The following is a 27,245-nucleotide window of genomic DNA, read 5'->3' as shown; positions in this document are numbered from 1 at the left end:
TAAAACCTGGTAATTGGTACTTGCTATAGAGTTTCAAAGGGGAGTCAGGATAATTAAACTAAAGCAGTCCAACAGGCTGAAAAGGTTGTTGAAAGGCTGAAGACTGCACCTGACATTTTCTTTCATTTTATGGGAAAAAGTCTTTATGAAAGCAAAGCATCACATAAGATCTGTAAACACTTGAAAAATAGCATCAGATGTGTTCAAAATCCGTATCTTTCAAGACTGAAGTTGTCTGTAACAACTACTCTTTAACAAAAACATACCATGGTATGTTTATACTTATGATCCGTATATACTTTACCACCACCTGTAAATGGTCTTCTAGTTTCACATAAAATAGCAATAAATGAAGCTTCGAGGCATTTCAATAACAATAAGCATGATGTTCATGGGACACCATACCTGTTGGCATCTGCACATTTAACTAATATTGTCTCTACAACTGGCTTGAGAAGTCGCTGTAGTTTAGTCCTTTCTGCCAAAGTATGACAAGGAGTATATACCAGCATGGCTCTTAAGGTTTTCTAAGAGAAAGGAGAAAAAACAATATATATGAAATTAGTTTAGTTATATATATATTTATTTTTTTTAGTTAAAGTTGCAAATATTTTCATATAAATTATATTAAAAATATCAGTGAAATTTTAAAAAGAAAAATAGCTTAATAGGTACTAGCTGTTAGAATTAGTCATGTATCCTTTGAGATTGGCAAGAAGTCAGCAATATAGTTACTGTTAATACTATGCACTGTAGCAAGCATTTCCTTATTTTTATCCAGCAGAGTCAGGCCAACTCATTCTTTCTGCGGATTTTATACATCCTGCTTTTTGATACTTAATAGTCAAGTCATCAGTGATCCTTAAGCAACTTTGAAATTATCCAAATACAATGAGTAAACAACTACTTACTAAAGCAGCAACATACACTTTGTAGACAGGGTCAGCACAGACCATGGACAGCACACTGCAGCAGGATTCCACCACAACATCTCCTGAGATACTGGTCTGAGATGACCCACTAGCTGCTCCCAGAGCTCCAGCACTTGTGTTGTTTCCATTGCTACTTCCAGAATTTCCAGTGCTTTCACCATTAGCCAGTAGTAGAGCACCACTAACATCATGGGAAAGACGTCTAAGTGCCATCTCTCTTATATTCCAGTTTCGAGAAAACAAGCAGCCAACTAACTCCATCCCAAACACCTGCCAAAGAAGAAGCAACCTTGCATGAGTCAAATTGAATAACACTACAGCTTAAGAGCAGCAATCAGAAAAGAGAATGTTTCTGGTGAAATACCATCTAAATAAGCCTAATAGCAAGAATATGTCAGAGGGTATACAGTATTTCTTAAAAAATTGTATGATAGAAATGAATTCTCATAAATGATGTGTTATCAGTTTTCCAGAAACTCTGCTAGGACAAGTTGGGAGATGGTATGGCCAGTTTCATTCACTACGTTTCAATCACTCAGTATTCAGTTTCTTTGTATATGTTGGTATAAACAACCCTAAAGCCAAGTTCTAGCTCTACTAGACAAAAGTTGCAACAGAAATAAAGGTGAAACAAGTTCCACCATTCTTCTTTAAAGAGTGTGATCCCTGCTCAGTTGAACCCACCTCCAGTAAAAAGTATTTAGCCTATATGGCTCCAGCAACCCATAGTAGGTAACAGTAACTGACAACTTTGTATTTATGTGATACCTGCACAGTCAAGATGAGAATTAGGAATATTACATTTTATTACATGGACCTTTAATAATAGGCCTGAGATTAAGTCTGAAACTAAAAAAGAAAAAAAGTAAAAACATGACCGGGAAACATTTTTTCTTTGTGCAAATTAAATATGATTATTCCCAATAATAACCAACCATAAAATTGATAGGATTCAGAGCAAGTTTTTGAATTGTTACAAGTGCTCTAGAATTAGACACTCATACAATAGAATCCTATTGTAGCTCTACCTCAAATTGTCCACTTTAAGCAAAGAGAAAAGACGCCATGCAAACAACACGTGATTTATGTTTGCAAATGCAAGGTCCTACAGCTGGCTTGGAGCAATCCCAAACATGAATACAGGCTGGGTGATAACTGGATTGCACATCCCTGTGCAGAGTGACTTGGGGGTACCAGTGTATGATAAGCTCAACATGAGCTGGCAAAGACCACTTGCAGCCCAGAAAGGCAACTGTATCCTGAGCTGCATCTAAAGAAGAGTGACTAACAGGGTGAGGGAGGTGACTCTCGCCCCCTGTTCTGCTCTTGTGAGACCCCACCCGGAGTCCTGGCATTCAGCTGATGCTCCCAACATTAAGGTGGACATGGACCTGTTATAGAAGGGCCAGAGGAGGGCCACAAAGATGATCAGAGGGCTGGAGCACCTCTCCTGCAAAGACAGGCTGAGAGAGCTGGGGTTGTTTAGCCTGGAGAATACAAGGCTCTGGGTACAGCTTTATTGCAGCCTTTCGATACCTAAAATGGGCCTACGGGAAATATGGGGAGAGACTCTTTATCAGCAAGTGTAGTAACAGAACAAGGGGTAATGGTTTTAAACTAAAAAATTTAGAGTTAGATCGGATATTAGGAAGAAATTCCTTACTATGAGGCACAAGCTTCCCAGAGAAGCTGTGGATGCCCCATCCCTGGAAGTGCTCAAGGCCAGGCTGCATGGGGCTTTGGGCAACCTGGGCTGGTGGGAGGTGTCCCTGACCATGGAGAGGGCAGGAGTGGAACTGAGCGATCTATAAGGTCTCTTCCAACTCAAACCAATGATTCCTATGAACTTTGTGTTAATGTTCTCTTATGCCAGGTCAATTCAATAGATACCACCACCACCACAACCTTTTTCAGAATCAACAGTATTTAGAAACTCACTCTTTCCTCTTTTCTGCACATTTGCATCCACAGATTGCATCAACAATGCAAAGTTTAAATGTGAAACAAAGTTGGAGGTATAAAACAAAACATTAGCCCTCTTATTCCAAGCTTTTTCAAAAAATCCTTTAGTAATTAAGAATAGAAGAGTGAATACACATAAGCATATTTCATAGTTTCCAGAAGACAATGATCTTAGCTTCTTCTGAAGGAAATGCAAGTAGTTTTCCGTAAGTGCTGTGCAAACATAATGTTCACTAAAAGCAGCAAATCTAGTGATACAGTTCAAAAGGCTTTTGTAAAACAAGCCTGAGATTTAAAAAGTAAGATTACCTGAATCCATGGCTCAGCTAAATCTTTATAAGCAGAAGGAATCTGCTGGACCCCATAATGAGTAAGGTTAAAATTGCTCTCTTGGGTTCTTCTCTGTGATCCAAGCGTAGATTGCTGTTGAGTTTGTTGCTGAACCACACGGAGAACAGATGACTCCACAGGGCTAGGCAATTCATGACTACAGATTAACAACCAACAGCACAGATTAACAAATGAGACGTTAACCAAAGTAAACACTTTACTACATCTAAGAACAGAAATAGAGATCCAGAAACAGTTATATTCAGACTGACCACTTACCTATAGAAATCATGAGATCTCCATTTAGATCTACAAAGAGGACATATAAGTGGCTCTCTGTTCCTTCTACATTCTTCTGCCCCTGGAAAAAAGCAACAGGATATATATTCCAGTATTACTGTGTATGTAACTGGAAGATGGCATTAGTATGTTCAAGATTTACTGAAGAATGTCAGTTTCAGGACACACACTTCTGAACTGAGCCATCTGCAGCAGCCTAATAAATGTGTAGTTAAACGTTTCTCCTTGCAGAAGTGCTTCATTTGAGTACTGTAATATTACAAGTAATGAGCTGAAATATGGGTCTTTTTATACCTCAAACATAAACACATACTTTTTAAGAAAAGTATAAACATACATATGGCTGAATTCTATTTGTTAAAGCAAACTTTGTATACTTCATTTAACGTAGCATGCAAGAATACTCTGTAATTCCTTACATAATCGAAGCTGACAGTGGAGGATTTTCATGCATTCTAATGGCAAGTCATTGAGGAGTAAAAGTCTGTTCCTAACCTTACTCTGATTGGACATACTCTTAAAGTTAAAAGAGATTCAAATTTCTATCATTGCAGTTAACTTCTTCTCAAAACACAAAATTAAAAGCTTGATCGTGAATAACTGATAAAACCCAGCATATCAGTAGTACCTAGAATGGAACCAAAGTCTCACAGAGTTGCAATTAGCACATAAGGGCATTTTTTTTGTTTGTTAACTTTTATCTTTTAAAACAAACAAAATAATGAAACTCACTATATTATAATACTTTTGCATATTGAGAGTCACCACAATTTAATGAGACAGAGATGACAACGTACATATTGACATGCAGTGGTGATGTAATTTGTTCCTGCAGCCATCTTCACACACAGTCAGGCTTTCTTCATCCAGCATGCCTAACAAACAAATGGGGCACATCTGTTCTTCTTCATCCTTCATACTACAAAAAAATAGGTAATTGTGACTATTAAAACAGCATATCAGAATTCATAACAGGCTTTAACCATAAAAAATAAGCTCCAGTTTGGAACCATCACTTCTAAATGACTATGTGCTATTCAGGAATCACTTTCCCTAAAACTTGGTCTGCATAAATAAGCAACCAAATTTTTAGAAGCACTGAGGATAGACAACATTTTGTTGAAATGAAAGTCACAAAACGCATGACATCTTTTCAAACTAGGTCAGATACCAATTAGAGACTGAAAGGCCCAGCCTAGGGCACTTAGATTCACCCCCACCCCCCCACCCCCCAAGGCTTCTTTAACAAACCAAGCTTTGCTTTTTTACTTATTGTTTAGTTTTGAAAAGCTAGGAGCTTTTCAGATTTTGAAAACTACATACTTTTTTTTTCCCCATCATACTCCTTTCAGAGGACTGAGTCATGAGTGAGTGTTTAGAGCATTACAGAAAACTGTAAATACGATTTGATGAATGTAAGTAAAACTCAAGAATTAATAAAAAATAACAGACACTCACGTTTTCTGTTATTGACAGAAACAGATGTAATAGATTCACTAATAAAGTGAATATACCTACACATCTTAAGTAGATTTAAAAAAATACCATTTGCCTATTTTGCACGTTGCTTCCATTTCAACAATCCCACACCTTAAGTTTTAAATTCATATAACTCGTGATTTCAACAGAAGAAATAAAAAGTTAAACAGCATTTAAAGAAAAACAGATATAATCTTCTGTACTATTCCTTAAATGTGCAAAATTCATTATTCATATTCAAATCTTAATTTATAGTTGGCATATGTCTAGAAGTTTTAAGGAATCTTGTATTTGTTCAGCAACAGTAGTTTTTAAAATAAAACTATTTTGTATATATATTTGTTTCTCTACATATATATATTCATTACCACTTCCTTGCAAACTGTTGATGTGATTTTTCTACTGTAATTTTTTTCCACTGTAAGTTTTTGTGGATTTTTTAAGGAAAAAAAAACTCTACACTATATATAAGTACGCAAATATTAATTTAAAACTTATTTTTGAAGAATTAGTAATAAACCAAAAAATAACTGCAAATCACAGTAAGTATCAGAACCGACTAAACTTTTATCTCAAATGAATCTGATGCTCAGTGTTCTCCAACACTCATATAAGACAAATACAGACTTGCACAAAATGGTAACCTCTCCCATTGAACCAGTAATGCTTGAAACTAGCCATGAGGTGTACTGGCAAACAATGGAAACACTTTTTATCCTGCCAAAAATGATAAGCACTACAATGAAGTTCACAATCCAGTGAAGCCATCCTGATGAAAAAAATTATTCTAAACAAGATATCTAATTAAAAGAACTGGCCACCTAAGTGGTTTCAGGGTAGATTATGTATTTCTTTTTTTCTTTCTTTTCTTTTTTCTTTTTTTAAGTGTAGTTTACTATGTAGTGACAATTTGACAATTTGGAAAAAACAGACAATGGAAAGACAATGGGAAATCAAGGTCACAGTCAGTACATCAGAATTATAAATGTCTGATTATAGTCATCCAGCCATATGATTATAATTGAAAAATAATATACCAAGGTAGACCTTATATTAGAGTTTCACTTTACAGGAAAAGTCTCAGTTCTGATTGCGGTTTGGTTCTCTAGAGGATGCCCAGTTCATTCAGCCCACTAATTCATGAACAATTCATTTGTTTAAGAAACAAGATCTTTGTAATATCAGGAAAAGAACATGTAAGAGCACTCGAGTAGTAGAGGTTAGTAGAAAAAAAAAAAAAAGAAAGCGATCAAAGAATCAAATCTCACTTAAAACAGAAGACATATTTTAGTATGGTATAAACTAGAAAAAGCACATTAATTTAGTAACTCCCTTCAAAATATTTTAATCATTCATTTTACATGAAAAAGTTTATTAAAAAATTTATCTAAACATATGCTCACATATTTTAGTATTGTTTACAAGCAGTGTGTTTACCCAGAAAATTTTCAGTGTACTCTCTTATGTACAAACATATCTCCAAAGTAGTACATATTTACTAGGACAAGAGAAAAAATGAAATCCTGTTTCTTCATTTGTCAACATTTGCACAACTGCTGTATTTGAACAAATGCACACAATTGTTTCTAAAGTTAATATATGCTTCAGTCTTGCATTTAATCACATTTCTAAAATTTGTTTCCCAAATTAATTAATACTAAAAATTCTTTTCCCAAGTCTAGTTAACATTTCTCAAATGGAAGACATAAAGCAAATATGCCCACTCCTTACCACAATGACTAACACACGTTTGAGTCTTGATTGTTTGCAAATATAGAGATTTAACATGGTTTGAAATGAAAGCAGCTTTAAGCAAAAATAATGTAGGTGATTCTAAATCTCCAAAATTATATACAACTACATAACAAAGCTTTTAATTCCTTTAGAAAAATACTAACCTGTGTTCTGAACTAGATGTAGAAGTACTAGATGATGACAATGTATGAGAATTTGACATGCGTGAGACAAACTTCTGGATGGTGTTACGAGATGGAGCTTTGATCCTCGAGCTACGCCTACTGTGATATTTCTGGAACAAACTCTCAACCTAACATCAGAAAAAGATAGCAACAGTAGCATTTATGCTATGAATAGCTTGTATTTAAAGACAACATTACTGGAGCTTAACTATTACTAGAAGAGATCTAATGACCTTCTTAATAATATATTAGCAGCAGAAGTACCAGGAATTTCAGAAGTTTTACTAATAAACAGATCACAAGAAAACACTGTTTACATCAAAACCCTATTTATTAAGAATAACTAATAGCTTTAAGTATACACACATCCTTCTGCAGACCCATGTTTTATTTAACTTTCAACTAATCAGAGATGCAAATAAATAGGTTTGACTAGAAAATCCAAGATCTGAATCATTCACTACACTGCAACTCTCCAGTAATTCTTTTAGTTACACCTTTTATTTGCAGATGTTTTTTTCTACCTACATATCTCTTAAGATTAAATGAAAAACAATTAAAGACTAATTCTCATGGCTTTGAAATACAGCAGTTTTCAGCATTTTTAAAATAGTGCGCAGAAGACTTTTACCTGGCAGATTTTAGATTGCCATTAGATCTTTATGAGATTGATTACCTCAAAGTTCTTCAGTGTCTTTCTCCATAGCATTGGGTCTGAGGGTTCAAGCTGGAACACTCGCAGCATAACAAACAACAGATGAATACAAAATGTTCCACGACCACAGCTACAAGTCTGCAAAGAAAAATATATGCTAGGGCTCTACTGACTAGATAATTACATGCATCAGTTTTCCACGCTGAGGGTATATACTAGGCCCTCTTATTTTTCAAAAAAAAAAAAAAAAAAAAAAAAGGCAAAATAGCATCTTATATATGTGTATCAGTATCTTCTTACATTCATAAAGTGAATTCCCAAAACATTGTTCAGGAATACCCATAAAAAAATCAGACAATTATAATACCAGTTTTCTCCTTTCATTTCTAAAAAGTCAACTGAAAGCTATTCTCCATACTAAAATAAATTTATGCATTTAAACTTAAAAAATATCTCTATCGTAACAGCAAACTTAAATGAGATACTTCTGTTTACATAAAACCCAATGTTCTCCAATACAGAATCAAGGTACTATTGAAGTCTCTGAAAATGATATAATTATGGGTATCAATGGTAATATCACTCCATTAGAATTATTGTGACATTGCTTGTCATTTATATATACTCCATTAAAAAAAATGAAAGGAAGTATTTCACGGTGAGAAACTAGGAAAGCTGCCAAATTTTAGACAAAAATGCTTAATAAGACATGCTTGGGAGCCACTTGTAGGAATAATAAATTTACAAAGAAAAAGACTCTAGTTAAAGGAGGCATAAGAGAAGCTCTGGACAAAAATAGTACTTGCTATAAATATCTGACATATCTGACAAAAATACAAGCTAAGCACAGACTGCACCTTTTAAGCAATTACGTATCTTTGCAGATACATTAACATAAGTTGGTGACTGAATCTGTTTTGGTTTTGTACACAATTTTCCAAGAGTAAATATGAGTTATTAAAAGCTATAGACAACACAAACATGTTCATTACCTGAGGCCCAATAAAGACTCTGTATTTATTATCAGGGCTGTCTCCTCCGATTAAGAAAGAGTTGGGTCCTATCTGCTGCAGCAGGTATAGCCTGGCTCGCATAACTTTGTTGACACGACGATTTGTTTCCTCAGGGCTGTATGGAGAGAAGCCATCTGGAGATGGGGCTCTTCGAGGTGGTGTTATACGTCCGCTCTGAAACTACAGAATTGGTTCCATCATTTCCAGTTCCATCAGTTCAGCTATGTATTTTGTTTAGAATGACATACAGTATGTGTACAGACCTGAAACTACAACCTGCTTAGACTTCATGAATTTAAAGGGATTCATTTTGTCTTCCATGATCAGAACAAGACGACAGAAGAAAAACTGCAACTTTGTAACTGAAATTGTCTGACATTACAAAGGAAAGTCTTTTAAGTTGCTTAAATTTTCAAATCTTCATCAATAAACTTTCTATATTACTACTGAATTAGAATGTGGAATTCAACCAGATCATCACTGGCTTATGGCTCAATAGATCAATATTAAATTAAATTTGTAACATTAATACAAGTGAAGAAATTCTATGCCTAGAGTTTACAAAAGGAAATAAGAATTTACTTTAAGAAATTCCAAAGAAAAAGAAAAAGGATACATCTCCCTGTCCTTTACACAATTAGAGCAACTATTGGCTCAGGTTGTTATTTTTGATGATGAGAAACAACAAGAAAATGGCCCTTTTTTATAAGAATTGTTTTCATTTAACATTAACATTTAACATTTCATTTCACATTTCTAATGTTATGAAATACTTTAATGACTATCCAATTTCAAATCTTCTGCTTTGATTTGCATCTACTTGGAATTTTAAGTTATGATGCAGAGGGCTGTAATTGACTTACTGCCCATCAGTTAAGTAAAGGATATTCTGAACTTCAAGGTTTCTCATGTGAAAGGTTTATACAAAAGAAAAAAAAGAACAATTACGAACAATTTTTAAAAAGCTGAACAATTTTATTATTACTATTATTTATTTTATTTATATATTTTAACATTTTCATTTCTCTCATCAGGAGGAAAGGAGTTCTGCAATGCTGTGCTGTGTGGTATTCATCCCTAGTTCAGTGGAACGGCAGTATATATTTTAGTGATTCTGGAAACCTTGTTTAGAACAATGGGACAGTGAAGGCAATTAGATTTTATCCTTACTGTAATTGCACTGTGAAACTGTAGATGAGTCAAATGAGGATGAGTATGTTTGCAATAACAAATCTGTTAGACACTATTGCTCAAAATGTTACATTCCCAAACTTGTCTGATGAACCTAATTCTTAATGCTCAAAATGTTCCATTCCATTCCTGATCTCAAATGTAATGATATAGATCTGACCTTCTAAGAATGCACGTACTAAACTTTCTGAATCTGTAGATAAATATCAGTCCTGAAATGAAGGATCACAAATAGCCTACCAATAACTGTTCTGGTTACTGGTAATGTAACAAGAACCAGGTATGCAATTCCCTAATGTTGCTCTAATAATCAATCCTGTCCTCAAGGGAATATACTGGCTTGGAGAACTAACATGCAAAACTACAGTAAAACCAAACTCCTGGCATCTCCTTGTGCAAATCAAGCTAAGAGAACATTCAGATCTGTACTTCCTCATTTATTTCCTAAAAAAAAATAAATATAAAAATCGATACCGTGACTGAATTAAAAGGAAGAAACCCCTAAGAGCATAGAATACAATTCTACATGAGAAAAATGTAACATGAGATATTATCTGCATATCTCACTCTTAAGTGATACTGTGTCATAACACCTCTACATCAGCATCTTGCCTTGCCCTACCTAGTGAGAATTACGTATTTATTGCCTCTCTATTTAAGCAAAAGACTGTAGAATATATCCAAATCAATAATTACATCACAGCTTGCAACTTACAGGTACTGGAGACACCCTTTTTCTTCTAACACCCGGTGACTCAGATTTAACAGTCCTAGAGGATGATGAAGAAGAGCTACTAGGAGAAGGACTACGCCTTCCTTTCTGTGTAGGTGAAGAAGCAGTGCTTTGTCCTTCAGCTTGAGGTTCTAGAGATAGCTTGTTCATTTCAGATCCATCTCCCTTCACAGGGATAGGTTTCACCACCTTGCAGGAATTAAACCATGAATGTTAGAATTACAAATTATTCGTTTTATATTAAAGCAATACAAATCCATCAAAACTTTCTTTACTAGCATTATATAACTAAGCCTTTATTCAGACACACAGATTTTGCACATTTCCTAAGCTTCATTATTAACATCTCATAGGCATTATATCTTGTTAGTCTATATACAAAACATAGAAAAGAAAGGATATTTTTACTGTCCTTTTGTGCCACTTATGTTAATTGTTGCAGCAACAGATTTATTCTTGATGTGCTTCTCTGTCATTCATGGTATATCAAAGGACAACAGTTTCCCCATTGGGACGGTAAGATCGGAAGGAATATTTTCCTCCAGACACTGACCACCTATATTAGTTATCTACCAACTACTTTAGGTATCAGTTGAGAAATATTAGGGTTACTGTATCTACAGAACAATATGACCACTCTTTGCAAAATAAGATTACTTTAAACCCAGAACCCAATACACCAAAATTAAGGTGTGCTGTGCCCCTTGAGAACCCTGCAATACAACTGGAACAGCGACATCACTTCTAATAAGCGAGCTAATCATCATGCCCAGTGCCACACTACCTGCACAGGTATGTGCTCAACCAGAGTGAGCATTTACACTCCTGATACAGGTTGAGTTGACACCAAATTTCAGCACTGAGATATGGAATATTTCAACACAACTTTCAGATGTCTGGACCGAAGAGTGATATAAGCTATGAGAAAATATAATTAAAGACATCAGTTCTCAGACATCTGATTTTATTTTTGGGTGGTGCTGTGTGGAGCCAGGAGTTGGACACAGTGATCCTTGTAGGTGCCTTCTGGCTCAGAATACTCTATGATTCTAAAATTATTTCTAAGCCACTTATACAAAAAGCATTACTGAAAAAGACTAACGAGGTTCTCTGGCATCCACAGTTTATCGGAGTTAAGACTTATGTGAAGAAGGTACTCAGATTTGCTTTTCTCTGTTTCTAGTATGCTTGCAAGTGTTTTGTTTGCTGTTTCATTTTTCCTATCTAACAAAAATTCCATATACTTACATTATAACATGCTGAAAACCTCAATTTAACTTTCTCAAATTATGGAAATAAAGCCATAAAACCTTTAAGAATGAAGTACAGAATACTACTAGATTGCAGTTTTGCACTCAGTTTTTTACCTAATGAAAAAGTTATTTTTGTTGTTGACATTAGAGGGCAGTATTGCCACAGCAGTACTCCATACTACAAAACCTGCAGAGCAGCTATATGTCTGTTTCAAAAAGCTTAATAAATGTGTACGTTTAAGAAAGTGAACCACAGTTTCCTGTTAAACAGACTAAAAAAAATGAACAAGAGGATCACAATTAAAAGCCAGCAAACTGTTAAGATAAATAGGTCTCTAAAAGAAAAACTTAAGAAAGTTTTATTTGCAATAGTTGTTACAGATAACGCCCTTCAATGCTACTTACCACAGGGCCTCTCCTGCTTCTTCTTTCCAGCCATTCATGTTTCCAAGCTGGCATACATGTTGCCTTGAGTTTCTCCCTGATCATGCGCTCTTCTGGGCGGTCATCCATCTTTTGCAGCCCCCTCAAGGTTTCTTTATTCTCCATGTCACGACTACAGCAAAGAAAAAAAAAAATTCATACATTTATTTTTAGTTAAGTATAATACTACAGCATTCTTAATCTTTGTACCATCCTATTCTCCCTCTCCTTACAATCAAGCTACTGAAACATTAATTCCAACTGATTGCAGCAACCCTCTTAAGAATTGCTGCAACTAATTTGCTATTCTTCACTCTGCAGCATACATTTTCTGAGGGGTATTTCTTTAAGATGTATTTATTGCTTGTATTGGACACCCACTAAAAATGGAAGTCTTGGCAAATATTAAACCAATAGAAAAATTACCCCTACATGTTAGGTCAATCTCCAAAAGTTTCAGAAGTGTTGTTCGTGTATGCATCAGCAATTCAAAGCTTGCCATCTCTATTTCAAAAACAATTTGCAAAATTAGTATAAATGAAAAGCTCACATCTTCATTGGACACAAAAGCATGCAACTATGTAGTGCCTCTTCCCATACGTGAACTCCTCAAAAAAAGGGCTTGTAAACTAATACACAGAGTATGTTTAAACCAGGCACAGAAATCACGAAAGTAATGCAAGTGTCCTTGGGAGTTGCTTTGAGTGACTGATGACTCAAAAGCACTCCTAGTCAGCTACAATTATAGCAAAATTCACAGCAAGTTCACATCTGTAAAATGAAAGTGTAATCCATCTGGCTTGTACTTTTTTGACCTACAGCAATGTAGCTGCCTGTGATTGCTGGCAACAACAGGAAAGAAAGAAAAAATCCCTCTCAGACACTGAAAAAGAAATATGAGCAGTCTGGAAGATTTCCTGATTCTGTTGAGCTGTCTGCTAAATCACCAAGAAAACCACATTCTTAAGCAGCAGCACATGATCCCCGCCCACCTTCTTGATGTTGGCTGTCTTTAAAAATAAGCAAGCTTAATTAAGCCAACTCTCATGATGAAGTGTGATTTCAAAAAAATAAAGTCACAACTCTAAGTGGAAGGTGATAACCACTAGATAATAACTTAGTTTCAACAAGAAGTAACTACATATTTAGAGCTGCAGCTTTCACGCCTGCAGTCTTCAACATCAAAAATGTTTAGCTATGCAGTTACAACTGCATTTGCGTACTGTATGACTGCATGACAGCGTGACCTACAACTTTCCCTACAATATTCCCTGGAATAAAAAGACGTTCAAATTACAACATCTATCTTCACCAGCACTACATTACTGAGGTTCATTTATTACAAATCTGGACTTGGAATAATGAGAAGATTTCACTGATCAGAAAGAGATGCATGATGTTTTTTCTTCTCTTACTGTAGAGACAAAGGAAACAAAGTATTCTGAGACAGGAAATAACTCTTCCTGTTCAGTGCTGAAATGTAATAAGCAGATGGATACCATAAACAAAATACATTTTCTTTCAAGCAAAATTTAAACCTACCATTAATAACCAATTTTAGATACTCGGAACCATGTTTAATGATTAAAGACTCAGAAAAAAAGAAAGTTTAAAAATAGAAAAACAATCCACCAAAGGTTTTTTTTTTTTTTTTTTTTCCAGATGTTAAGCCTTAACTTAAAGCAAGTGACATAGAAATTATTTTTGTTCTGGCACTGAAATTATACTGTTATTTTCTAGAAAGAGACATAAGAACTAGCGATTCTTCATTCACAGAAAGACATGACAGCAACAGGAAGAGTTCAAATATGCCAGAAGCTTAAAATGGGGGGAAGGGGGAGAGACAGACCTGTTGTCTATTCTTACACAGGGTTGATTTTTTTTTTTTTGTCTAGGGAAAAATGTAAAGCCCAAAGACAAAAATCTTCATCTGCATAAGAAAAACAGAGCTCCAAAAAAAAAAAATAAATATATAGGTGCAAATTAAGAATATAGGTCAGTTTGTTTTTTTGTATTAGCTATCCCATGACACAAACTATTTCAGTGGCATGAATACAAGATACTCAATTGTTTTGTATACAAGAGAGAAAACTATCCTAGCAGTGAAAGAATGACACAATATTTCTTATATAACCCTGATTAGAGTTCCCAACAGATATTAAAAAGTCTTTTAGAGGTCCTTGGACTCAAATTCATGAACAATGTAATACAACAGGAAAGGCTTCACAATTTGTACTTGTTCTCTAAAAAGTAGAAGCAACTATCTTCCTCTCATGTGACAGTTAAACCAATCTGCTCTTGCCTGCACAAAGAACTCTTGTGCTTTTCTTACACGCAGGTGGAAAAAACAAGTCTGAAAGCTTCTGCTTAGCAAAACCATTTTTTTTCTCTCCAGATTTTAAGTAATGTGTGAGTTTTCCTAGAACAGTTTTCAATATGTTTCAGAAATCTTCAGATTTTAACTCAAACTTGGCTAAAATTATAATTTATTATGTATTCTTCTGCTGTTGAGTCTGTGCATTAAGAGGAAAAATATTGTTTCCATTAAGTCTCCTGTATACTCCCAGACACCCTCATTTTGTGGCTCGAACCTACAGAGGCTTTGTTTATTTTTTTTTAATCTAAAACAACAACAACAAAATTGTTCTAGTCAAATTTAGGTTTGCCCATGTGACTGGGCTGTCAGTCCCCGTACTGCTGTAACTTAGTACTAAATAAAAATAGTAGAAAACCCACAGGGCACACCACAGAGGACTTGACCCTGCAAGGTACCGTGCATCCTGATCTCAATACAGCAAAAACCATTGTTGAGTCAAGGTAATGATGTGACTGTCTGGTGGTACTTCATCTGAACAGTAATTCAAAGCTAAAGAGCAGGTCAAAACACAAATCTCGGTTAATGTGCTAGCTTGGACTAGGGAGCCTGACACTTCTTGATATACCACCCTCTGCTTCATCAGGAATCAAGGACTTTGCTCTTAAATGTTTCAGCTTTTCATGAATCAACCAAAAAGAATACAAGGCTTTTTCTAGGAAAAAGAAAACAGCAACTTTTGAAGTCATTGCCCTGCCAAACTAAGAAGATGGCACTAAGCATCCTTTAAATTCTTGTAGCAGTTTTACAACTACATAGCTGATAAATACTGCTTTTTATGAATTTCATTGGTATGCATCTCAATAACTGCATTTTTCACTGTGAATGAATGCTTCATGAACTACAACGCTAAGATTAATGCACTGTACGGGAACACACAAGTAATGAAATCTTGTGAAATACAGAAGACAAAACCTCGTCCTTTGCTTCTGTCTGAATTTTGAAGGCTTGCAAACAGTTAGGCTATTAACAACTGGATCTCTATGGGTCAATGATTTAATATTTTAATACCAGGTATGCAATATACAAGTTAATTAGCAAACTATTGTGAAAAATACAAACAAATTTTACTTCTGAATGTCTCAGTGAATTTAATACTAATTCTTTGCAAGTATTTTTCTTACAAAGGTCATATAACAGTATAAAAAAAGCTGAATGGTAGCTTCAATACATTTGCCTGAGCTTCTCAATGCTTAGAAACTGTTAGTTAAATTTCTTGGCTTCTCTGCTATCTTATTTGGGTGAACAGCTTTATCCAAAAACCACAATGGACCAGATTTTCTTATTAGCAGTAGGAAAACAGGAAAGAGGTCTGAAAGTTCTGAAATACGAAAGAATCAATTCATCAGTAAAAGGGAAGCTCTGTCTGCCATATCCACAAATACCCAATTGTAGGGGGGAAAATTAACTGCTGGGTAACTTTTTTTTTTTTTTTTTTTTTAAATATTTGCCTGAAACACATTAGTAAGGGTGACTTTTATACCAGCAGCAGTCAAACTATGATCATAGCTATGGTAAAATATTGATGAAGAAGTGGTCACACAGGAGGCTCTATCAGAGAACAACTGATGCATTTAACAGCAGGTTGTGAGGAGGAGAGCCTGGAGTTAGACAGGAAAAGCAGTGAATGAGAAGCAAAGAGTGTGGGAGGAATCCTATATTCTTCTCAGTGCAAATTCGCTCGACTAAGAAGGTCAGCTACTAGTGCTTTAGATAACTTCTGGCCACTAACATTTGCATCAGTCCTTAGAGTTTCTTTTGCAATTAAATATTTGTACTGTTATCAAGATCATTAAAACCAGACCAAGATAGACACGCAAGACAGTCTGACCTCCTGACAGTCTTCCGCTTCTTTTCCTCCTGAACAACTACTGCAGGCATCCATCACCTAACCACCTGTGTCCATCCTAACAAAGCAAAAGATGAAGTATGACACCTTCCTTTACAATGAAAAACTTCACAGGAAACTCTCTCGACCTAACACTAAATGGCAACAACTGCCACAAAAAGACAGCACTAAACACACTACTTCACAGAGACTAATGAATCTGGCTTCCTAAAATAGTTACAGGGATTCTGGCCAAAAGTTATGTAAGTGTGAAATTAAGTTCCATTCTTCTGTTAGAGTAGCTGACAAATACAAAAGGGGAAACAATAAATAGTATTCCCTTTTTCCTAACTCCCTTGGCTTCATCATCTTTCCTTGAGAAGAACACAGACTGTGATGTTTGACCAACACCCTGTCCCCTGAAGCTCACAAGGAGAATGTATTGAGCGGTGCTCTGCATTTATGGTTTGCCTTTCCCTCACATCAGCAAGATGTCACTTTGATGAACCACTGAAAAATGTTTTGCATTACAAACACCTTTCTATTTACCTCAAGCACATTAACATTCATCTTCTACAGACATTTTGAAACATACATGTACTTACTAATTATATATACATTTACATGCTAGGAGAAAAATAAACAAAACAGAAAAAGAATAAATGGGGCCTGTGAAGTAATGAAACAGGCAAAACTCAATACCAGGGAGGCTTCTGTGGAACCTCCACTGATGTCTGGAATCCAGACAACAGTGTGAGAAACATTGTGGAAAACACCACTATAGGTGACAGCCAGTGCATTTTTGTGGCAAATGAGTTTTAGAAGCTAGAGCCTACGCTATTTCTTCCACAATTTTTCTGTAAAAGGGAAAAAAATCTACAGAATATGAAAACATGGCAGAAAAGAATTTTGTTACTTGATTGTAAACCCAAAGCTACTGATCCTCCGCTAGTTTAGTAATATTCATTACTTATTTTGGTTAAATTCGTCATCTTCTCTCCCAATAACATCGTTTGCCCTCAAAGGCCACTACAGCCAAGCATATCTTAATTGTACATATCAGAATGGGACATGTCAGAAGGTACATCTGCCAAAGAAAACATTTCACTAATAACAGGACATAAAAGAAACATACAAGCTGAGCCACCAGCTCCAGCAGAACCTCGTATGTCCTGGTGAAGAACCACTCAAAGACAAAGACTCAGACCTTCAGAAGACAGATGTCTAAAGTTATGAAGATACACCACCTGCCTGCATTTTCTAACTCCTAGGAAGTAAAATCCTAGGAAGTTAGCTGGATTGTTTGCTCTGAAGCCACCTAGCCATAGGGGCTATTTAGTACCACTGAAAATAAGCTCTCCTACAAAGCAGGACTAGAAATGCTGGCCTCTGTCTGCAACAGATGCTTACCAGAGAAGTAATGACATGCACTTCTGTTCTCCTGGCTTCCTAGGAAAGCAGTCAGACATCTGAAGCAAATACGACAGCAGCTCCTAGGTCTCTCTAATCCCTCCTGCTGTTACTTAATCTTTCAATACTAACTCAAATGCATCAAGGTATCCATGTGCTATGCTATTTTCAAGACGTAAAAACAGCAGCTCCTTTACAGGATCCCTCAAACACTATGCTTTCATACCGGAAAGTTTGCAGAGGGAAATTGGTATTTCATCTCTATATAGCTCAGATTATTCCATTATTGAGTAGAATTTCTGGACGCACAGTCTCATGGGAAATACTCAATTGTTTATATTGATGGAGACCAAAGGCTACTAACAGTTGTGCAGCTTAATTCTTTACTCAAAGTTATGTATTTGAACATATCTAAGTGTGATAACAGAGCTTACACAAAGATTCAATAAACTTATTACTATATGACAAACTCCAGATACCCAGAAAGAAGGATCCAGTTCATGCCCAGTTCACACTGGGGCAACGGAAGAGAACGCGCGTGTCCTGCGCCCATCCCTGTGTGACACACTACTGGGCACTACTCCAAGAACGGCAGTAATGTCATTAAAAACAAAGATTGCAATACGAATGCTCACTGACAGTCAACTATGCAATTAATTCATCTACACAAAGTCACAGGATTGCATGCGTAGAGTATCAGAAAGGGACTTTTCCATAGGTTACTCCATCTGAGCCCTCTGCTCTCTCACACCGAAGTACAAGACCAAGTATTTGCTTGGTCATGCATCACCTAACTCAACTCCTCTTTTAATAATCAAATTCTTCACTGGTTTAATCTCTTAAGCACCAAACTGAACTTCGGCTTCAGTTTCTTTAAGTCTGTCATACCCCAAAACAAGAGTATTAGGTGAAAAGTAATTGGCCTAGACTCAGAAGAGGTCAGGTCAAAATACATGTGATCCTTGCTGATGTAGAAATCTAAAATCATTAGCAGAAAAATGGGATAAAAAGGTATGATAAAACCCAAAACAGAAGTCATAAAGTTCCCAATGCAGATGATTTATTGCACACTCATATATTAAACGTGAACATTTATACCATTTTGAGTTCATGTCTGTCCTGCTTCAAAGCTGAAATTGGCTACTGCATGTTGAGTGATTGTCTCCACCCATAATGCATGGGATAAACTTTCTTAGACAACTTGGCTCCCCTAGCCTCAACAGATAAGAGTATCAGACATTTAAAATAAAAGTTACACTCTGAATCAGCTAAAGATGACAGGGATGAGAAGATAGAACCATGCACAATACAACCCCACCTCAAAATGGATGGGGTAAATAAGAAAGTATACAAAGAAGTAACTTGGACTGGACTAGCTACATAGATTTTCTGAAGCTACAACCTATTAAATCATTTCTGAAGGACTTAAAAAAAAAAAAAAAAAAAGGAATTTGGACCATTCTGGCATTGCTCAAAACTAGAATTATCAGCAGATATTAGCTGGTCCAAGGTTGCTGCTAGAATGAGAATTTTAAAGTACACTCAGCAAAAGATCATAAAAATAGCCACATAAGACAGCAAATAAAAAATATGAGGTTATAAACATATTATTTCTAGCAAACAACATAAGTCTAATTTTTTTTTTTTAAGTCTAAATAACTGGTTAGACTACAAATGGTATCCAAGGCAAATGGAGAACCAAACTTAATTCTTTTTGAAACAAATAATAAATCTGTAAGTGACCTAGAGCTAAGTTCATAAAAAGTTATAAAACCCACCAATCCACAGCCTTACAGAAGGAGGCCAGAGACACAGAAAGACTTTTAACAAGTTTGCTCTGCTTGCTTCTGAAGAATGATTTGAATTCCATGCATCCAGGGTAAAAATCAGATTTCTCCCCAGGGTTATGTTTCATGGCATTGTAACAAATTGTCATCTACGAGTTGGACAAAAGCAGCAATTAGCATGCTTGAAGCAGGACCCTATTATGCTAATCATCTTAATTTATTTTCTTACTTATGTATCTTGCCTGTGTCTGGTTTTGTTATTTGGTATTCATCTTTTGGAATCTTACTCTCTTATTTGTTAAGTGTATGTACAAGCTATATAAAGTGAGAAGAAAAAAACTGAGTTACACTGGAATTAATATCATTGATTGACTCTTTATGATAGAGATTCAATTAGGTGAACTAAAGAAGCACTAAGCCATGCTACAGAGAGGTCTGTCTCACTGACACTGGTCACCAGACACTATTCAAATGTCCCTGTCCTGCAAATACTCATGCATACATTGAGCTTTGCTCCAATAGCCAAATAGGACTAGACAGCTCTGCATATATTTCTGACTCCAGCATAAAAATCTTTCCTAGGGCGCATAAATAAAGTAAAAAAAATCCTTGCCAATCTATTTTGAGTAACTGCTGGGTGAAGAAACACCAGCCTATACAGATATACTAAACCCCTTCGCACACCCATGGCAGATCCATCATGGATGGGTTATTTCTGATCAGCAGAAAGTCAGAGGTTCTCTCTGCTCTTGCCTTCCAGACAGACTGAGGATCTTCAGTTCCTAAGCTCTGGCACATATAGTGCTCTTGCATGCTATCCAAAATTCTGCGTGCTGTATGGGGAGAGCACTACCTCTCTGTGCAACTGGGAGCGACTACCTGGAGATGTCCATCAACTAGTCTAGACACAAGCCAAGCACACTGTAACTACGCCCACTCTTAACAATGGCTGCTGCTATTAAATGTTTATTTTTGTAAGATAATAACAAGCTAGCATGACAAAACAAATGGCAGGAAAAGGCATTCAAAACTTCTGCAAGCATATGGCTAAAAATGGTTATGGTCTCAGCATCTCGTATCCCAGTTTCCTTAAAATCCACAGAATATAAAGATTCATCACTTATTTTATCTTACCTGATGAGGAGAATATTTAGTAAGGTAACTCAAGCAATTGCAAAAAAAACGAGTAATAAACAAATACACCTGTGACAACAAAGCAAGGAAGCTGACTGTGGGACAGCAAGTATATGGACTGCTCCTTAAAAAAAAAAAACAAAAAAAAAACCACCTTTGTTATCATTCTCAGTCTATTCCTGAGAGAGAGGAACTTCACTACATTTCTATGTAATTTTTAACAACGTTTTCAGGTTTTTAACTTATAGCATACACACTTCTTTAGAAATATAATTGATACTAAATTGGATATTGTCAGAGTAAAAAAAAATGCAGTGAATTCACACCCTTTTCTTGTGGGTCTAGATAAAGAAAAAAAGGATATCTTCAGCATTTGTTTAAAACATGACATAACTGCAAACACGTTCATATAGTAAGTAGTGCGAATGCATACCAGTAAAGAAACATCATTTTACAACAGCTCTATTTTGTCACCAGCGATTTGAGAAAGGATGCATAGGGAAATGTTTCCCTCATGTGTCCATGAGGAAACAGAATTAGATTATAAAGTCCTCACATCCAGGTTTCAGGAGAGCCACCCTCTCCCAGGATGCCAGACAACACATTACCCCTGCAAGCAAACACCTACGAAAAAAAAGTTTCAAAAAATGATGGGCACCCTGCCATAAAAGATACAAATAGCATTACGTATACCTAGAAAGATGTATGAGCACAGGCATATTACTTACAAAAACACACTCATAGAAGAATAGTCAAATTCCCTTAAGAAATACCGTGCATCAGTAACTAGAAATAGTATTAAACATGTATACAATATTTGAAGGAAGATGCAACAAGTAAGAGCTAATCATTCAGCTGGATATCACTCTTTTTCCTCCCTGTGAAACAATGTTAATACATACAGCAAGCAAAACTTCTTTTTATCTAGAAAAACGTATGTGGTCCTGCTAAGTCCAGATTCATAACAAAGCATCACTACTTGATATAAAAGTGCTATGTCTTACTTTGAAGAAGGCATTGGTCTGATTTGTATAAATAGAGGTGCCCCCGTTACCTTCAGACTTGGGTTAAGACAGTGACTTCCAATGTACAGCTGCCAGCCTCCATCAGGGTTTGTGGGCCACCAAGAACTCTGTCAACCCTTTGCTTCCTGAACCCTCTGCTGAGTACGTGCAGCTCTTCATGCTGGATCCCACTTGGGCTACACCCACGACTCTCTAGATCAACAGCTTCAGTAACCAGTGCAGGGAAAGTTGCACAGGGGAAAAATAATAATAAAGCAAACCTGCATGTATTGCAGAAAGTCAGATAATGTTTTGGATTCAAATCAAGGAAATAATCAGAGTCTGGGGGTGGTGATTTCACTTCTGCCTTCCAGCAGTCTACCGGCTTCTCACTTCTTGAATCTCTTTTTGAAATTAACAGCAACTTCTGACTTAAGGATAGCACTTTACAGGACTGCCATGCTCCCCAGCTACAAGAAATCTTTTTCTTCCACCAAGGCTGTGTAAAGCAATCATTTTGCAAGATTTAGTAAAGTATCATGACTCTACTGATTAAGCCACCATGCTATTTTGAACGCTGAAAGCAGTTTTGTATCTAAGGAAGTACAGAAAGAAATGACCAACATGACAACAAACCACAGCATGGAACAAAAAAATCTGCCCTGATTTTCAGCTGCTTCATAGTATTACATTACCCAAATATTCTGGTGTATATATCTACATGGTAATTGAAATTAGAGACAGATTTGGTCCATCTGGGACTTTAAGGGCATAAAATACATTGAAAATAAGTACTGATATTATTTTAATATAAGTAATACACTTGAGATCATGCTAACTGCAGCTATATTTGGCAGAACTATGAACTACCCCAAGAAAATCTCTTTTCTGCATTCCTCAAAGTTTTCTATGAAATCTCCTCCCCAAAGTAACAGTGTTGGTTTTGACCAGGATGAAGTTACAACAGTAACTCACACTTTCAGACATAATATCATTAAAAATCAAAGCAGCTGAATTTACCAATGTTATCTTTTTATTGATCTAAAAGAATCTGGGAATGAAAAAAATAAACTTGTGAAAAGCATGTAATCTGTAAACAGGAATAAGCACAGATCAAAAACACAACTTCTGTGGACACTAGTATTTTTTACGGGAACCTCAAAAACACTTATTTCAACTGCAGCCCTTAGGTAATTTTAATTTCGTATTTAATTTGATACTTGGATACAGTGACTCATAAGAAAGCTTTTTAATTCATCCTAACCTACAAGCACAAAAAGAAACAACCTCTCTGTCTTGGAAAAGGAAGTAGACTCACACAGCTGAAACTACACTATTAAAAAAAAAAAAAAGCATTGAGTTGCTTATTGAGGGAACTGCATTAAACAGCATTGTTTATAGGACAAGCTCCTAAGGTATTTTCAGTGAGATGCGTGCCAAACATATAAGAATTATCTAAGGCATTGGCATATATGTATTTACTTCAGGCAGAGGAGACATTTTCAATGGCAATTATCTCTCCATCATCATGTTCTCTTAAAAAATTAACTTATATAGAAATATTTTGATATACTTAAAAATTCAAGTTTGTGTTTCTCCAGAGCTTGTTTTAAAATACTTAATATCAGTATTTATTCCATCTTGGATGTTTGTCAGTATTAAATATTTGAAAGTGTGTGACTTCAGATTCTTCTCATCAATTATTTGCCCCTAAGTTTCTTGTATAGAATGCATTAAAATATTTTTGAACATTCTAAAAAAAAGCCAAATTTAAAAAGGTTTGCACAATGATAGAATGAGCTCCACCTTAGTATGAAACCTCATGCTTTAAGTAACAGGAGATCCTCATTCATTAGTGCTGGAAAAGGTGCTCAGGGCAATTGGTGACTGCATATACTAGCTCTAGCATTACTTGTTTTCCATTTTCCTACTATCCTAGTACTTATCTTTTGTTTCCATTAGAAACGCATCAAAACTTTCCTTGTAACTTTCAGCTTCTTATTACATCTACCTTCTTTCCTCTTAGCATTTGCTGTTTTTATATATATAAATATATCATAAATAAATCATATATATACACGATGCATTCGTATAACTTCAAAAAGAACAGCCACTTGGCTTTGGACAAATAACAATACCAAATCAATTTTACTTGGCAGGTATAGGTTACACTGGGGTATTACTTAGACTGGGGTAAACTGGGACAACCCAAACAAATGTGCTTCCCTTTCCACCCACACTGTATGGCTGTGCACACGGACAGTGGTGCCATTTTACGCTGCTGCAGTCAAACTCTACAAGAATTTGTCTACCAGAGCCCACAGTCAAACAACACAAACCCTCATGAAATGAGCAAACTCCAAACCTCTGATATGGCAACACCACCAAACCTCCCTGTTCAGAGTTTCACGTCAATTTCCAGAACCTAATTTATTTGCTCATTCTGAAACATTGAGATACCCAGTGGATTTATTATATCCCAGGCCTTATGCATACAGTCCAAGAGTAAATGTACTCTCCAGGCTTCACATTTAATTGAGAAAAATGTTCATGTTGAAAGAATATATTTCAAAATTATTAAGACTTACGCTGTCAGAAGTTGACTGCCAGCATTCAAGCTAGTAGGTTCCGATTTCTTATACGTTGCCAATCAGTCATTAATTACCATTTAAGACCAGTGATATCACCAGGGAAAGCATGGTTTTAAGAATGGCCACGCAGTCAACCCATGCTGTAGGACCCAGAAAGGTACAGATAGGAAATGGTTATTAGCCATCTGCACAGTATCCTCAAACGTTGCTTCAGCTGAGATAGCAATATTCAGCGAAGTCCACAGCTTCGAAGAAAAAGCATGAATACATAAGCATGCTTTCAGACTTTTAAATTGCTCCCCCATATACCTCACCCCTTCCCCCCACCACCTTTAAAAAAAAAAAAAAAAAAAGTTGTCTTCCATCAATAAGTAGTTTTGGAGGCTAACAGCATGACTTTTGCTTCTGTGGCTGTATTTTATTCATTTGTATTCGACCCTTGAAACCTTTAGCACAGAAGTTCACTACCAACAAACACACTCAACTGGGAACACTTTCTTGGCTTAACTGATGTTTTCCTACATTTCTAAAAATGACTCCCTCAAAAACAACATCCTCAAGTGATATCCTCCTGAAGCCACCTGAACAGATGTAGAAGTACAGATACGTTGTTTATTTTCCTCAGCTTCTTAGATGCCAATGCCACTAGTGCGTGGTTAAAAGAATAATCATTACTAGGAATTAGTGAGAGTGATTCATGAAGCAGTGGAATTAACCATATTTTCGCATTTTATTTAGAATGGCTCTAGAGAAACTTAGATTCTGCTTTACAAAGATTTTATTCAAATTATCCCTGCATGATTTTATTTTTATGCAGTAAAGTATCAGCTTTGACTTTCAGTTTCACATGCTGTGATTACTCCAGGATTTTCAGTTTAGTTACAAATCTAAGTCCCAGCCATAATCTACAAAACTCAAAGTGTTTAAGATGCTTTTAAACACGAAAAACTACGCTTTTTTTTTTTTTTTTTAAAGTCAAACAGCAAAAAGTACATAAAAGATTATATGCAAGTAGGATCTTGGATTTGCCACTAGAATAATCTTAGATCAAGTACTAACATTAGAACTGGAGTGATAGCGAGCACGGAAGCATATTAAGTAATTTAAATACCTAGGCCCTGAATAAACAGCTACATATACCAATAGAGAGGAAGAAAGGGTCAGAAGCTATCCCAGTCTTGGTAGGTGACTTGCTGAAACAGTTCCGTACTCCATCTTCTCAGCAGCAATGTCAGTTTAAGAAGTTCCTCCTCCCCACCTATGTTATTCATTTCTATTCCTTCCCACTGCTGTGGATCTGACTTCAAAAAACATTTTTGAAACTTGAGGATGGAGAGGAAGGAGGAAAAATGGAAAAGCATCAAGCTCGATTTGCTCTGCAATGCGATTCCTAGCACGGTCCCACAACAGTTTCCCTGGAAAACAGGCAGGATGGCATTTCTGAGCAACAAGCTTCAGTCATTCTCTGCAGACACAGTATTTAGGTCTTCCATATGCACACAGCATGTATATATAAACTGTGATACACTTTCCAGTGGAGAAGATGTCCCAAACACAGCAAGGGAGTTTACCAAACCGATGAACACTGATTCATAGGATGGAGAAAGTTTTATTACTAAAATGAAGCTGAAGAAGTAGGAATTACAGCCCCCACCAAAATCTGAAGTTTGTTTTCTTTCAACCTGAATTTGTTCAGCAAGATATCAGGGCTAGGACCTGCAGCCACGAGGTTATTTGTATTGGAGGACTTAACGCTCTGAAAGCGATTAATGCTACTTTTTGATTTTTCTGTTCAAGAGGCTACTCCCCAAAATAACTACTTCCTTTGTTCACTACTTACAGTAGGAAGAAAAACATTTTCAGGACAGAAAGGAAGTGTGATAGGACTATTTGAACACAAACATAGGAATCAGCTTACAGGCAACTAACTACTGCACATTCATAAGGCTTCCAGCTGCAGTCTGCAACTCCACAGGCCCTGCCATGACAGCATCTTTATTAAGGTCATTTTTATAAAATCAAACGCGATGTCCATCTAGCCCAGTATCCTACATCAAATGGCAACTATCTGTGGATAGCACGGTAAAACTACAACGACAACTTTGGAGCAACTCCTCTACTCAAATTCTTCCTCACAATCACCTACAATTTGTGGCCTCAGAGTGGAATTGGAGGAGGATGTCTCTGCATGTGTTTGCCTGATCAGTTTCTGACCTGCTGTAAACTTTTACCTTCTGGTTTGTATGTAGGCTGCATGCTGAAAACCAAGGGATGTCACATGACGTGACCCAAGGTGTTTAAAAAAATTTAAGCTAACCTCCAGGGAAAAAAAGTTTACTTACCACACCACAATGCGAGAAAAGAGCAAAGGTTGCTGTTAGCCAAGATTAACTGTAGTTACAGAAAGGCATGCTAGGAACACAGAGGTAAATGCATACTGTCTATTCCAGTCAGCTTATATACCGATTTTGCGTACAAATGAAGGTTGGAGAACAACCCCACAGACAGAAACAAAAAAGGAAAGTTTGGGGATACAGTAACTTGAAGAATTCCTGTAAAGGCACAAGCACCTCGAGCTCCCCCTGAGTACTGAGTAAGACTAATTGGTCCATAAGAGCATGGGCTTTGCTTTCCTTATTTTTCCTATTAATAATTTAAGAAGGTAGTTAGCTGCCCTAGGTAAAAGAGATTACATGTTCTTGATTACACATGACACTATCAGCATGAACACGCAAGAATACTGATAAAAAATCCCACTGTTTCATTGTTGAGACAAACTTATGCCAGAAAAGCCATTATATACAAATGCATTTAAACTACAAAAGAAAAGAAAACAGAACACCACTGTTCTCTCAATGTGGAGAACTACAGAGTTACATATTAGCAGTATATTACCGGCAGTTTTACAGTCAGCATTTCCTAGCAAT

The 27,245-nt window shown here is 36.1% G+C and overlaps 1 protein-coding gene across 1 annotated transcript in view; it reads right to left on the bottom strand.

Moving 5' to 3' along the window:
- Positions 1-27,245, bottom strand: part of MAP3K1 (mitogen-activated protein kinase kinase kinase 1) — a 58,871-nt gene that overhangs the window by 11,895 nt on the left and 19,731 nt on the right. Inside the window, 10 exon segments of the mRNA XM_084305527.1 lie at positions 406-527; positions 912-1,202; positions 3,204-3,381; positions 3,504-3,585; positions 4,322-4,443; positions 6,902-7,050; positions 7,599-7,715; positions 8,570-8,770; positions 10,497-10,703; positions 12,173-12,323. Coding sequence (XP_084161653.1) covers positions 406-527; positions 912-1,202; positions 3,204-3,381; positions 3,504-3,585; positions 4,322-4,443; positions 6,902-7,050; positions 7,599-7,715; positions 8,570-8,770; positions 10,497-10,703; positions 12,173-12,323 — 1,620 coding nt within the window.

This window comes from Netta rufina, assembly GCF_964035555.1.
Source record: "Netta rufina genome assembly, chromosome: Z".
Lineage (NCBI taxonomy): Eukaryota > Metazoa > Chordata > Aves > Anseriformes > Anatidae > Netta > Netta rufina.
Note: the sequence above shows the minus strand (reverse complement) of the source record. Positions and strands in the feature narration are given on the sequence as shown.